The following is a 15553-nucleotide window of genomic DNA, read 5'->3' as shown; positions in this document are numbered from 1 at the left end:
ACACGTGGCCCGCCTAAGGTGTAAAACCACCTATGGTACAAAGTGCATGCCTCCTCATTTAATCCGCGTGGAGTTTTATGTATCAAATCAAAAGTCTATGTGTAGAATTTACGTTCCAAATCAAGGTTCGTAATAAAATTTTATTTTTTAAGTTAAAGATATATGTTTTCAAAAAATAAAAATAAAATCATAAATGGGTACCACTTTAGAGGGTATAACTATTGGTATGCATTTCAGGCCCACTGTGCAATGCAGGTATGGGTGTAGTATCTGTTGATGGATATGGGCATGGGTACCCCTATATCTAGGGCTGTAACGGGCTAGGCTTGAGGTAGGTCTCGGCCCAGATTTTGAACTGTTTTGGGCTGGGCCGTCAGATGGCCTATTTGAGTTTTATTTTTCAGGCCTAAGTCCGGCCCATTGACACTGACCATACCCGGGCTGGACCTCGCCTATTGGCACCCTTTTAGTCTTCTTGACTCATGGCTGGTGGGGCCTACATGTGAGTTGGATTTGGACATGGTAAATCTCTACTACCCTTGTACTTGCTTTTCTTGAGGTGATTACACTGCCCTAATTGGCGGTAGCACAATCTCAAGGGATGAAAGTAGATTAGATCTTTCATACGTGTGCCTGGCTGCACGAGTAAGTGGTGACCAAAGAAGCAACACTCACACCTGTGTAAGCTACCTAACCGAACTATTTTACATTTCGCCAGATCAATTTATAGCATGAGCCCAAAAATGCATCAGATCCAAACCTCAGGTGGACCACACCACAGGAAGCCATGGTGATTGAACACCCACCATTAAAAACTTCTTGGTTGCCACCGGAATGTTTATTTGCCATCCATCCTGTTGATAAGGTCACACAACCATAGATGAAGGGACCACACAAATATCAGCTTGATCCAAAACTTTTATGGCCCGTAAAAAGTTTTTAATGGTCAATCACCAGTGTTTCTTGTGGTTTAGTCCACCTGAGATTTGGATCTGCTGCATTTTTGGCATTATGTGGTAAAATGACCTGGCGAAACATATGGACGGCATGGATATAAGATACATACATCACGGTGGGCCCCACAATGAGGTCCTGGGAATCATGGGCCCCCTTAGACTGTCAATGTTTGTACCTCAAAATCCATATTAGGAAAAGAAAAATGATCACAACGCAACTTGTTATGTGAACTTGACATCCATTGGATTTTATTTTCTACTGATGTATCAGTTGTACATAACATCAAAGCAATGAAAAAGGTGGGCCACATCATAAAGACAACCTGGAAAATCCAGAATGAACTAACTAGAAAAATACCTCCATATATTGGAAGGTAATTAAGATGGAAGCATAAACGACTCAAAAAAAGAACTAGCTAAAATCTTAGAATAAATAGAAAGAGGCTACTGAAAACTTCTTAAGGCCCATGAAGAAGTTGATCAAGCACATGTTGCTGTGATGGCTACTCTCTCAACCATAGAATTTGGTGGGTTAATCCCATCATCCATCAGCTGATCCTTTGGCTGATCTTTGATCTTAACAATGCAACCATTAGGTGCATTGGTCCCATCATCGGATGGCGGATCTTTGATCTTAACAACATGATTTTTTGGAGCGTTGATCGCGTCATTGATTCTCTGATCTTGGATCTTAACAACATGATTGGTTGGTGTGTTGATCCCGTCATTGGTAATCTGATCTTGGATCTTAACAATGTAGTCATCGAAGCACTGGTCTATGGTTTGAAAAGGGATGTCCGGGTAGAGAGAGCTTGCTTCAATGTCGTTTGTGTTGTCCAAGCAGTAATTGATTTGGCAGCCCTTTATAAAAATGTCGTGGGTGAACGCTGCTACAATGCTCCGCGGAATACAATTCTCTACAAACAAATGTATAAATGACTAATATTTAGAAATGAGTTGGAGATATACCTAAACAATGCAGTACTGTAATAGGGTGCTGAGACCAACTAAAGTACTCCATGCATACTCTTAAAAACACTTCTTAAAGAAAACTGCACCACTTAGGATAGTCTATGTAAAGTCTTGAGAGATTTTGGACACCACTCCCATCTCTGGTTGTAATAGGCTATTATGGTAGTAGCGGCAATCACGTGATAGATATGAGATGCATAGTGAAAAAGTTAAAATTTTCATGTATAAATGATAATTTTACTATTTTCATTGTGCGTCCCATGTCTATCAAGCATACATTATAATTTTTTTTATGGGTGATAATACCACCACGTGTTATTATATCATTACCTGAAGAAAGTTTAATCCATATGTATGGTTGTCAATGGATTAGGCCCCAACAATTCAAAATTAAAATTTTGAATGTTGGGTTTGAATTGGCCCATCATGACTAGATCAAAATCCATGCTAAAGCCAAACCCAGGTTATCCATTGGAAATGCTGAGACAATTCCCACCAGAGGGTCCAAGAGGTAATCCATGCACGTGTACCAACATGACGCACTTGCCCTATATCAGAGCCATTCATCAGGTGGGCCACATTGTGAATGTTCTTGGCCTAAATATCAGCCTGTTCCATTGTGTTCATCTGTCCAACCTTATCAATGGCCCAATATCACACCAGTGCTGCACTAACATGTGTTCAGGAATGCATGTGCAATCTCTCATGTGAATTGCTGTAGTATTTCTCTAAGAAAAAACTCAGGAGGTATTTAGAGGAGTCCCTGTGGACCTTGGGCTGATGCAAGTAGATCATCTTCGGTGACGGTGACTCGCGGGAGCGTTCTTCCAATCTTTTTCTCCCAAATGGAGGCAAGCTCGTTAATGTTGTGCAAATTGGACAACGGACGGAAATGGATGTTTTTATTAAGCGTGCGATCGTCGCCAATTGCTTTCATGGTAAATTTTCCAATATCAGTTCCGGCGACAAAGTAAGCTGCGACACAAACACCATGACATGGATTATTTTCTATTTAAAAAAAATATTTATTTTCTTTTATTTTACACTTATGCTGAAAAAATATGGCAATGTGAACATGGTTTTATTGGTCTGCTGGCTTGGACCGACTCAATTCGGTTGTGAGCCAAGTCACGTAGGGTCTAAGTCTGAATCAGATGAGTTGCGCGGGACTCATCAAATTATTAGAACCTTGATGTGAATCACACTAGATTTGTTTAAACAAAACAATAAAATAAAATAAAATAAAATAAAAAGAAAAGAAGGAAAAAGGAACTTTTGATCGCTTAGGGCCCATTTGGATCATAAGTTGCTTAAGATAAGCTACTTATTCCACAAGTAGCTTATTTTAGTTTCTACTTAAGATAAGTATCTTTGGCAAACAACATACTTATCAGCTTCTCTTTTTCATCTCTCCTAATGTCTCTCTTCAACGACTGATGTAAAGTCAAAAGCTAATGAAAAGTCAAAAAGCTAAAAAAATTTTTAACTAAAGTAATCATGTAATTTTAAGTAAAAAAGTTACTTATAACTAATCATAAACCAAACTTTTTTATCTGAAATAAGCCACTTATCTACTGCTGTCAGTAGAAAAAGTAACTTATTTGGTAGTATCCAAACTGGCCCTTAGTTACACACACGATGTTACACACACGATGGGTGATTTGCTTCTTGAGGCATTAAATATTCATGCCTTCATATCAATTCTACAGTGTGGCGTAGACGTGGCATAGACAGAATAAAAAAGATTCAATGGCTTCAATTGAGTGAAAAAAATAAAATAAAATGTTCATTTATTAGAAGGTTAGTCCAATGAAACCACAAGTCGTTGTGCCCTTCATTGGGTATTTGTCAATAGGTAGGCCATGGTTGCTTATTCTTCCACCGAAATTGAGTATGGCCTTATGGGTCAGGCTATGTGTGAGGTCATTTAGTTTCGGAGTCCTCTTTCCAATCTTGGTGTTAATATTCCTACTCTAGTCAATCTCTTTGGGGGTGTTTGGATCTAAAGTTACTTAAGATAAGCTACTTATGCCTAAGGTAGCTTATCTTGGTTTTTACTTATTAAGCTAAGCTGAAGTGTTTAAGTACATATAAGTAAAAAAGTTATTTATAATTGATCTTAAACCAAACTTACTTATCTCAAATTTGTTAAAATTAGTTACTAATCTATTATTGTAAGTAGAAAAAATAACTTATTTGGTGGTATCCAATCAGGCCCTTCGTGATAACTGGGTAGCCTCCAACTTAGCTGCAATCCTGTGTTTAACAAGTGAATAAAACATTTTGAAGTCGACTGGCATTTTGTTCACAAAAAAGCTTATTGTGAGTCTCATTTCTTTTTCTCATGTTTCTTCAAATTAACGATCACTTAGTTGATGTTCTTAGCAAGGCGGTTATCTCTTCTCATTTTTGTGATATTGTATTTAAGTCTGGCACATGAGATATTTATACTCCAGCTCGGAGGGAAATGTTGAAGGTAAGTTGAGTCTCTTGGCACCTCTTATTATGCCTCAGTAGTAGAATCTCTGGAGTTTCAACATGAGGTCACAACTTCGAGCACCCCTTGTAGTGCAAGTGTGCGAGAATGTGTGTAAAAAACAAAAAAAGAAGAAGTTGAGTCTCTTGAACTTTTGACTTTTGGTCCATTGGGCCACTTCATTAGGGTTTATTGGTCATGAATAGATTTTGTGGGAGATGGCTCTCTCTAACTCTAAAATTTCTCCAATCATGGATCCTAACAATTTCATTAGTTCCATCAGTAGCCTTCCATGAAAACATACAACCACAAGCCACACAAAACTATGTAACATTGGATAACTAAGAAAACATAGAGCATGCTAAAAAAACATACATCCACAATCCATGAAAAATCAGATATTGGATAAATATCTTCCATCTAGAAGGTTCATGGTGCGCCACTCATCAGTAGTGGGCCCCATCAGGTCAGTGTTTAGGTTCATCTAACCATCTGGGCGATCAGGACATGTATTCACGGTCGGATGCATCAGGACACATTATTTCTAGTTCCATGTGTAAGGACTACTACCGTTCATGTTCACCGTGGAGTTGTGAATATAGTGGATGGTTTAAAAATTTATGAAGGTTATAGGTAATTAGTAGATCAGCCTAGCATTAGAACAAATCATTCTCGTCATCTAAGCCTTATTCCAACTAATTGGAGTTAGCTAGATGAATCCTTTTCTGACATTCCACACTATTGAAGGCCAAAAAAGTGGTCCTTGATGGAGTGGTCCACCGAATTTTCAAACGTTTTGTGCTGATTAAAACTCAAGTGCCCAAGTTCACTGATTTTGTAGAGGCGCTTTCTCCATGAACCACACTTCCTGTACCAATGTAGGTGATCCAAGACATTTATCTGGTGCATCCAATGCTAATGGGCCTAAAATCAGGCTTTCAGCCTATAAGCCTATTTGGTGCACAGCTATACGTGTACCAAAAAGATGCACTATAAAAAAGATTGACCAATGGTTTGGATTCAAGCTGATGGCATGGTGTACGGAGTAAGAAGTCTCATCAGATCTGTTCTCCAATCACCATAAAAGGTAAGGCCCAAGCTATGTGCAGGATTTTCCGTACTCTACTGATAAGATGGGATCTTTTTTGAGATTTCAACCAAGGATGGACATGGATGTGTGTAACCCTTGATTACACAGCCGAAGCCCATGTAACCAGAGCTCTATAGGGTGCAGTAGAGCTGGGCATGGGACGACTCAACTCGTCCGACTTGTTTAGATCCGAATCGATCCGAACCAAGTGGGTGAGTCGATCCGAATCGAGTTGACTTCGTCCAATCTGAACTCAAACCAAGTCGAGTTCGAGTCACCCAATAACTCGACTCGACTCGACTCGACATGAAATCCAACTCGGTACTAACTCGACTCGATCTGAAACTCGACTCATACATGTATATTAAAAAAAACTCAGATATGATGTTTCGGGTATGAGATGTCGTATAGCTGATGGAGAGGCTGCAATTTTGGCAAGTGAATTTAGGTTTTGAGTTATGATTTCGGCCTGTGGATACTCGCTGCACCTGACCCTACTTAGTACTCCTGACCAGGTCGGACTCAGTCCAAATTAGTCTAGGCCAGACCTGAACTCGGATTGGGTCAAGCATGCTGGACTCAGTATCGAGTCGGGTTGAGTTCGTGTCAAGCCGATTTCAAAACCGGATCGAGTCGGGTTGGCCCTAAGTTAGTCCGACACGACTTGATGCCCAACTCTAAGGTCCACTAAGATGTTTGTGTGACATTCGCTTTGTCCATACATTTTGATAGATCATTCAAGATGTGAACCCAAAAATGAATTAGATCCAAAACTCAAGTGGGAAGAAATGATGGGGACTAAACACCCACCTTAAAACCTTAATGGGGCCAGCAGAAGTTTTGGAAGAGCATGATATTTGTCTTATCCCTTAATCATGGTGGGAATCACTCATGAACTAGTTTGATGGGTGAGACTCAGTACGGTTTCAATGGTTGTCATCCCCATCCCCACTAGTTTGTGTGGAGTGGCTCACTTTGAATTTTGAACCTGCCTTGTATATTTCTGGGATCACAACCTAACATGATATTAGAAAATTAATGAATCGAGTTTAATTTCACACAAATGTCATTGCTTGATGGTGCACTCTGTCCAACAATGATATGCGCTAATGAAAAATTCCCATGTATAGGCAGTAGATGTGAGGCCCACACCGAAAAGGATAAAATGAGGGAGTCATTACTTTTGACTGCGCATGTCATCCATCAGGCACATATGATGTTTTTTTATTAACAGCACATCATTATTGCACCGGATCTACATCTATGTAACATGGACGGAGGTGAATTGCTTATAAGCCTTGATTACGGCCGTGGTCCTCTTATAGCCCTTGGTGTGGTTGAATGAAAACTGTCATATGCATGTAAATGTGAAGCCCTTGGTAAAAGCAAATATTGCCCAAATGAAATGAAAATGTTTCCTTTTCATTGTGGGTGCTTTTTCATTGACCCATATCATGGGTTACAAGCAACTCTCATCCCATGCAAACATGACAAAGCACTGCGTCTTTGGTGGGCCTTGTGCACATTATGACATGATAGACAACGGTGATGACATGATAGACAACGGTGAATCGTACTCATACTTATGGATGCATGTCTCATTCTACCTAACAATTTCTTTCCCAATACGTCATAAATATGCAACCATACACTCTGGCCGGTGCTCTTTAATACATCGGGCTCCACCTTGTCTTCTCTAAGGATGTCAATGTGTCAAGTTCACCCAAATGGGTACCCGAACTCTGCTTGACATTGGCCGTGTATGGGTGTAGCTAAACCGGTCTAAGTGTGGGTTGGATAATTTTTTGAGCCCAATTAATAAATAGGTCGAGTGTGAACATACTTCTACCTACCAATACCCAAGCCCCACCCAAACCCTATCATATATAAACAAATATATAAATAATGACTAATATAGATTTCATGTATTAAAAAAGTGGACCATCTAGATCAAACTTACCAATTATCCATTTGGACATGGACATGTGGCCCACCTAAGGTGTAAAACCACCAGTGGTACAAAGTGCCTCCTTATTTAATCCACGTGGAGTTTATGTATCAAATCAAAAATCAAAACTCTATGTGTAGAATTTACGTTCCAAATCAAGATTCGTAATAAAATGGGGATTTATGTGATACACAGCTTGTGTATGACACTTGATACACAAGCGCACAGAAATTGAACATGTGGTATAAACATTATATGATATTAAATTGTGGAAATAACTATCATTGAGTAATAGTTCTAAAATCAGATTGGCTAAACAATCTTACCCTTCAATTTGTAGACTTTGTTGACATAAGATAATGGGATTTTATTTTTTATTTTTCACTTTTAAGCGTCCCAAAAATATTCACCAATCCAATAATCAAACAAGCTTAACTTTTGGTTTATTCTACATCTGATCTAAGGCCCAGTTTATATTTTAATTACTTGGACCCCAAATATACAATTTTCGGTTGATAGTTCTAGCATTTAACTTATATATATATATATATATATATATATATATATATATACACCATAAATTATTTTTTTTAAAGTTAAAGATATATATATTTTCCAAAAAAAAATAAAAATCATAAATGGGTACCACCTTAGAGGGTATAAGTATGGTTAGGGCTAGGCATTGAATCGAGTCAGATCGAGTTAGGGCTGACCCGACTCGATCCGTTTTTGAAATAGACCTGACCTGAACTCGACTCGACTCGACTCGGTACTGAGTCCAACATGCTTGAAACAATCCGAATTAGGTCTTGCTTGGACTAATCCAAACTGAGTCCGACCCAGTACAAAGTACCGAGTTGGTTTGAGTTGGCACCGATTCAGATTGAGAGATGAGGGAGGGAGGTACTGGAGGGGAGAGAAAGGATGATGGTGGTGAATTTGGTGGTGGTGGTGGGTGGTGGGTGGCTGCTGCGTGGCTGCTGAGCTTGGGAGAGAGAGAGAGAGGTGGTGATGGTGGTGGGTGGTTGCCGGACTTAGAAGAGGAGGATGAGGGAGGAAGAGAAAGTTTGGGATTGGATCGGGGTGGGTCAGGTTGGCGTATAGGGTTAGAAATATTTAAAATTTAGAGTCTTTTATTGTATATCTGAGAAAAGCGATTGACAACATGGATAAAACACTTACATCACAGTCCATAAAACACTTACATCATAGTGGGCCCCATAGAGCCCTGCCTGGGGGGAGCTTGAGTGGAAACCGATTGGCTACTCCCCTGCCACTAGCCCGATGGCTGGTGGTCGGTGCTTTGTGGGTCCCACGATGATTATATGTTTCATCCATGCCGTTCATCCATTTTTTCGGATCATTTTATGGCTTAATCCCAAAAATGAGAGGGATATAAATCTCAGGTGGACCACACCATAGGAAAACAATAGTAATTGGATATCCACCATTAAAATCCTCCTAAGGCCCACTGTACTGTTTATTTGACATCCAATCTGTTGATTAGGTCATACAGACCCAGATGAAGGGAGAAAAACAAATATCAGCTTGATCCAAAACTTTTATGGCCCAAAAAAGTTTTTAATGATCCACGTTCATTCAACTCTGTTTCCTGTAATGTGGTCCACTTGAGAGTGTTATATATTTAATTTTTGGTCTCATATCCTTAAATAATCTAGAAAAATAGATGGACGGCATGGATGAAACACATACATCATGGTAGGGCCCACGGAGCACCGACCACCAGCCATTTGGAGCAGCCAATCCGTTTCCTTGGAAATACTTCGATTTTTGACTCATCCGTTAAACTGAGCTGGAAAAACTGATGAATCGTATGGATAACGATAAATACATCACAATGGGGGCGTCGTGAGTTACTCAATACGCAATCCATGTCCCCCGCTACATTCCAATTCCAGTCAAAATCGGCAGTTCTCCTTTCATCATCGCACAAAATAGAAAGATTCCGCTATGATCTGGTTTCACAAAAGATCATGTCCCATCGATAGTAAGGCGTACCTTTGACGCTGCCATCACCGTAGATCTGGAACTGATCCAACGGTGGTAGTACCTCAGACGGGTGTGTGTTGTCGTGGTAAGGCCACGCAGCGATGGAATTGCAGCAGATGTATGTGTATGGGATGCCCGCAGCTTCAACGGCCCGTCGGACCTTACGCTTCTCGTTGTACATGGTGAGCCCTGGTTCAACTGGGTCCGCCCTGTCCACGTCATGTCCAAACTCCGAAGGCAAGAACCTCTGCAAACCCAAGGGTGATCAATTTTCATCTTAGGCTCTATTGACCGCACGATTAGAGGTCCCAAATAATGATCGGCGTAGATTGTGCGCGCAGAGTGCATATTGGGAGTCGATGCACACGTATGTCCCCAACAAGTGCGCAAGGAGATGGGGAGCAGATTAGGTGAGACCCCTAACTGTGGGACCCACTGTGATGTATGTGACTACATCCACGCCCTACATTCGTATTGAAAGTTCATTTTCGGGCATGATCCAGGAACTGAAGTAGTTCCAAATCCAGATGGGCTATGTTACAAGAAACAGGGGCGATTGACAATTAAAAACTTCTTGTGGGCTCGAAAGCTTTGGATCAAGATGATATTTGTGTGGTCTCTTCATTTATGTGTTTGTGACCTTATCAACAGGTTGGATGGAAAATAAACATTCCGTGTAGAATCCATGAAGTTTTTAATGGTGGGGATTCAATCGCAACTGTTTCATGTGGTGTGGTCCACCTAAGATTTGAGTCAGCTTGATTTTAAGTATCATGATCTAAAATGATCTTTCAAAATGGTTGGATAGTGTGGATTTAAGGTGCATACATAAATGTGAGCCACACAGTCAGGGGTCCCTCACCGCCGTGGATCCGGAGTCTCACCTAATCCGCTCCCACGGAGATATGTCTACGGGCTCTCGGTATGCACCGTGCGCAGTGAGGTTATGGTAATTCCAGGACGTTCAAATTGTGTGGGGTCCACCGTGATGTTTAAGTGCCATGCAAGCCGTCTATTAGTTCAGCCACTGCATGCTCAGCCTAGATCTAAAAATCCAGCCTGACCATAACTCAGGTGGGCTGCCGTGTTCTGTAAATGTCATCAATCAAGTCATCGGGTGCGGGCCCACCACGATAGAGAGACCCGACAAAACTCACGTGGGTCTAACCACTTGGATGCATAAGAGTGTATCCCCCGCGTGGACGGATTACTGCCCAGGCAGAGGCTTTGTGGGGGCACTCCGTGATGTATGGGTCCATCCATGTCTTGAGATCATTTTATAGTACAAGCCTAAAAATAAGGTAGAATCAAAGTTCAAGTAAACCACACCACAGCAAGCAGCAGTGATAGTGATACCCACCGTTGAAACATTTCCAGGGTCACCATGATGATCTAAAACTTCTATGGCTCTCAAGAAAATTTTTAATCGTGAGAGTTCAATCCCCACTGTATGATCCACTTGAGCCCTGGATCTGCCTATTTTGTTTCATATTCTAAAATCATCTTTAAAAATAGATGCACGGCGCAGGACCATCTGTCCGCGTAGGGGCAGGACGCCAGCCGCTTACACGTGGGCTCTGTATAAACATCATGGGTGGGCCCCCCAAAGCTCGAACGCATGGCATATTCATTATTTCAGAGACTACGAGGGAGACAAGGAAAATGATTGGCTACTCCCTGCCACTCGCCCAATGGTCGGTCCTCCGTGGGTAACATGATGTATGTGTTTCATCCATATCGTTAATCCATTTTTAAAGATCTTTGCCAAAAATGATGGGGATAAAATTCTTATATGGACCGCACCACAGGAAACCAATAGTGATTGGATATCCAACATTAAAATCATCCTAAGGGCCACTGTACTGTTTATTTGACATCAAATCTGTTTATTAGGTCATACAGACCTAGATGGAGGGAAAAAACAAAGATCAACTTGATCCAAAACTTTTATGACCCCAAAAAGTTTTTAATAATTGTGACTCATGCAACACTTTTTCCTGTAATGTAGTCCACTTCAGATTTTTATATGCCTCATTTTTTGTCTCCTAACCTAAAATGATCTATGAAATAGATGGAAGGAATGGATGAAGCACATACACCATGGTGGGCACACAGAGCACTAACCACCAGCCATTGGCTGGTGGCAGACTAGCAGGGGAGTAGCAAATCCGTTTCCGTGGGACAAGCACGCCAGTTGTACGAACTTGTACTAAATTGGCTGCGTCGCTGGCCTGCGCACAAGCTAGCGTTGCACAATGGTGTTTCCTACATCGGACGTAGATTGCGCTGTGAGTAAAGTCTTTATCACACCGTCCATCTGTTTAGCCCAAAAGTGAAGTATACGAAGCTGAAGTGTACCACACCGAAGGAAACAGATGTCCACCGTTGAAACCTTCCTAGGAGCTTTTATTTTTTCACACGCACGCAACCCCACATGTTCACGCCGTAGTGGGATTTTACCACCTATGGATACTCGAACCCATGACCGGGTATTGAAACTCTGAGAGTCTACCACCGGCGCAAGAGTAAAGATCCAAATCTTCCTAGGAGCTACAGTGATGCTTATTTGCCATCCTTATAAGCAGATTAGATGGATAATAAACGTTACGGTGGGCCCTACAAATGTTTTAACAGGGATAATCTTTTTCCTATTATTTATGGTGTGGTCCACTTAAACTTTGGGTATGAATTATTTTTGATATGATTCTCTAAAATGATATCAAAAAATGGATGAACAGCGGGATATAATAAATACATCATTCTATCATTATGGGGCCCTGTAAGTTTAATATACTTTGAACCGTTCGTACAACTAGGAGCTCGAGGAGCTGCAACTACCGTCTTCGCACGACACGTACCCACACCAGAATCCGCTTCCTCCAAAATGGGATTTTACGAAATCTAACTTTTGAAATGAGGGTTGGGGTCTGTGCCAACCGTGATTTTAATTACCTTAACATTGCCGACGGTCTTGATGGCCTCGATCAACGTCAGCTGGTCCAGAATGCTCGCGCCACCGACAGCGGATATGACCACTGCTATTTCAAGCTCCCTCATTTTCTTCACAATAAAATCCCGGTCGTCGATGGATCCCTGAAAGAACCCAATCAGGTCAATCTAACCAAACGAAAGAAATCCGACCATTGGTGCTAAAACTAAAACAAATCACATACGTACATGAACGATGATAGCGCCTTTTTCTTGGAGCGCTTTGATAGTCCTGGCCTTAGATGGGCTGGACGATGATGCCGGCCGCACAAGCACAAACGTGGCCCGTCCGCTGGCAACGCTAGCCTCGGCCACGAACCGTCCGATGAAGCCAGTGGCCCCAACAACGAGCGTGCGGTCGAATGTAGTCATGTTGACGATGTGTTGGAGGATTTTAGTTGATGTTCGTAGTGAGAAACTCCACGCGCTCTCACTCTGCCCCAAATATGCTGGGAGTCTTTACTTTTAAGTAGTTAGTCAGGATTTCATCTAACACTCGCACCAAACAGTCTCCCCATTTATTTAACTATGTATTTGCTGGGCCCACTGCTGTCGTACAAGTTTTAGGTGATCACCCGGTCATCACCGACCGGTCGTTGAGACTTTATAAACTTCACAACTCATGTCATGTGGATGGCCAAGATTTGTATGGCTCATTTAGATGGAAGCAGACGTGGTCCAAAGTCTGTGAGGCCCACCGTTATGTATGTGTTTTATCTTCTTCTCATCCATTTGTCCACCTCATTTTAGGGTATGAGCACAAAAATGATGAAGATCTTAAGCTCACATCAACCACACCACTGAAAACGGTGGGGATTCAATGCCTTAAAAGAAGTTGCTAACATTGGGTGTTCAATTCCCAATGTTTATTTATTATTATTATTATTTTATGGTGTTGTCCATTTAAGCTTTGTGTTTACACCTACTTTTGGCACTCCCACACGTACCATCGGAAAAATGATACTTAGATACACACGTGGCACAATTAGATTCATACTCATACTTCGAGAAGATTTGCGTCTGATCTTCCTTCGGCTTTAGGAATTCTGTTATTATTGCAGCCATATAGACTCTTATCGGGTTCTTTTAAGAAGACGAATCATTGAATGTTAGTAGACATGATTAACATGCCCATTAAATGAGAGACATGCCTTGCACGACCATAAAAGACCCGCTGGATGAGCCGTATCACATCTCATAACTAGATATGATTTCATCTGCGAAGTCGTCTAAGGCTTGTTTGGGAGCGTGGATTTGAAAACCCCTGGATTGGGAACCCCTAGGATTTAAAACCCCTTGGATTTGCAATCCTCCCCGTGTGTTTGGCACCCTAAAGTGTGAATCAACTTAAATCCAAAAGTACCTATGCATGATATATTTACAAGGGTTTGAATTTAATTACTAAATCAACTTTAATATCTCTAATTAGCGAGATATGTAATTTTTGACACAATAGTTGTGATATGCTAGTTGAAATATATGCTTTGCCTGAAAATGATGAAATTCCAAGTCTCAGATGGGCCGCAAGCACAAGATCATGTCTGAGTGACTAATCAACGATTTTTAATCATTGATTAACATGGTCAATGTTTGGATGGTGTTGGACAATGTTTGGACGGTGCTGAACATCATTAGTGGGCCATGTGCCCAATAGAATGATAGTATAGTGACACACATGTTATACCCGCAACTATTGAAATGATTTTAGGTGTAATCCAAATTCTCACTGTGGATTGCAAACCCCCTCAAGGAGGGGATTTGAAACCCCCTCAAATCCCCTCCAATCCCCTCCAATCCATGGTGCCAAATGACCCCTTACTACAGTCCCTTTAAAATAAGAGATTTCCCCAGAGATGCTCGGAGAACTACCAGTCATCTAGAGGATTTCGAAGATCTGCATATTAGGCCAATCTCTAAATGAACCCAGCCTAGGATTGGGCCACGATCGGGATGAGTAGAAATATCATATGTGTCGGGGTCTGCAACCATGACCCCATAAGATAAAAAATGGGGGAACAAGATCCAAACCTGGTCCAATAACATGTTAGTATCGGGTTTCAAATCCTACTCATGTAGGAGGCTGTTTGATTTACATCAGATCACCATAGTAAATGGTTGTGATTAAGCGAAAGATGGTCCCTTGATCAAACCAAGAGGGTCCTATAAGGGAGCATCTACATGTATGAGTGAAAATCTGAGACCCATGCTATGAGCATTTCAATGATCTTCCATGTTAAAAGCTTCCGAATCTAGGAAGGAAGAATTGTGTGTCTAGAAAGCCTGCATGAAGAATCTCGAAAGAACCAGAAGCCTAGCGATGGGCTTTCACCGCATCAAGAAAGTTATAAAAGTAACACTTGAAGAAGAGGTCGAGGCTCCAAGCTAAACACATCTATTTATATGTCTATTTTACATTCATGCCTAATTTACTTTTCTTAGCCTAGTTCACTATTGCCCAACCCACTATAATGCGTTTATCTTATGAGAAATTAAATATCTATAACCTTAAGTTGTTAGATCTCAATGTCCATCTGAGTTCCAATTCAGTTGTTCATACCTTGGTCATGTCCTATTGACCATCTGCCTCGATCGTCTATTCTGATAGGCACATCAGGTATTTATCTTCTTGCATCAATTAGATTATAAAGCACAACAGTTATAACATAGATGATACATTAGGGCCTGTTTGATTTTTATCGTTTCACCTGGAAATGGTAAATACCCTGGAAATGGGTGATTATTACTGTTTCACCTGTTTGAATATTCATGGGAATTTCATTTCTTGGAAACCGATTTAAAAGTAGTAGTGGCCATTTTAGGACCCATCTTGATGTATATGATATATCTGTTCCGCCCATCCATTTTATCACAACATTTTGAGATATGAGAAGAAAAATGAGTTAGATCCAACACTCAATTGGCCTATACCAAAAGAAACAATGGCCCCAGGAAGTTTTTAACGGTAAGTATTTAATTCACATTTTTCTATGGTGTAGTCCACTTGAGCTTTGGATATGCCTCATTTTTTGGCTTATATCATAAATTCATTTGACATAATGGATGAATGGTGTAGATCTATGATATGCATCATGGTGGGACCCACAAATATTTCA

At 40.9% G+C, this 15553-nt stretch overlaps 1 protein-coding gene across 2 annotated transcripts; it reads right to left on the bottom strand.

The window, feature by feature from the left end:
* Positions 1-1300: 1300 nt before the first annotated feature.
* On the bottom strand, positions 1301-12894 carry LOC131251422 (leucoanthocyanidin reductase-like). Of its 2 annotated transcripts, XM_058252111.1 has the most exons (5): positions 12630-12893; positions 12405-12545; positions 9462-9699; positions 2700-2903; positions 1301-1873 (listed from the first exon to the last, which is right to left on the bottom strand). In XM_058252111.1, the coding sequence occupies exons 1-5, from the start codon at positions 12810-12812 to the stop codon at positions 1437-1439; spliced, it is 1203 nt and encodes a 400-aa protein (XP_058108094.1). In that variant the 5' UTR covers positions 12813-12893; the 3' UTR covers positions 1301-1436. The 2 variants fall into 2 exon arrangements, with proteins under 2 accessions (XP_058108094.1, XP_058108095.1); XM_058252112.1 differs by lacking the exon at positions 2700-2903 and having other exon boundaries at positions 12630-12894.
* Between the last annotated feature and the right edge of the window lie 2659 nt (positions 12895-15553).

The sequence above is a fragment of the Magnolia sinica genome, chromosome 7, assembly GCF_029962835.1.
Source record: "Magnolia sinica isolate HGM2019 chromosome 7, MsV1, whole genome shotgun sequence".
Classification (NCBI taxonomy): Eukaryota; Viridiplantae; Streptophyta; class Magnoliopsida; order Magnoliales; family Magnoliaceae; genus Magnolia; species Magnolia sinica.
This window is presented reverse-complemented; position numbering and strand designations above follow the sequence as displayed.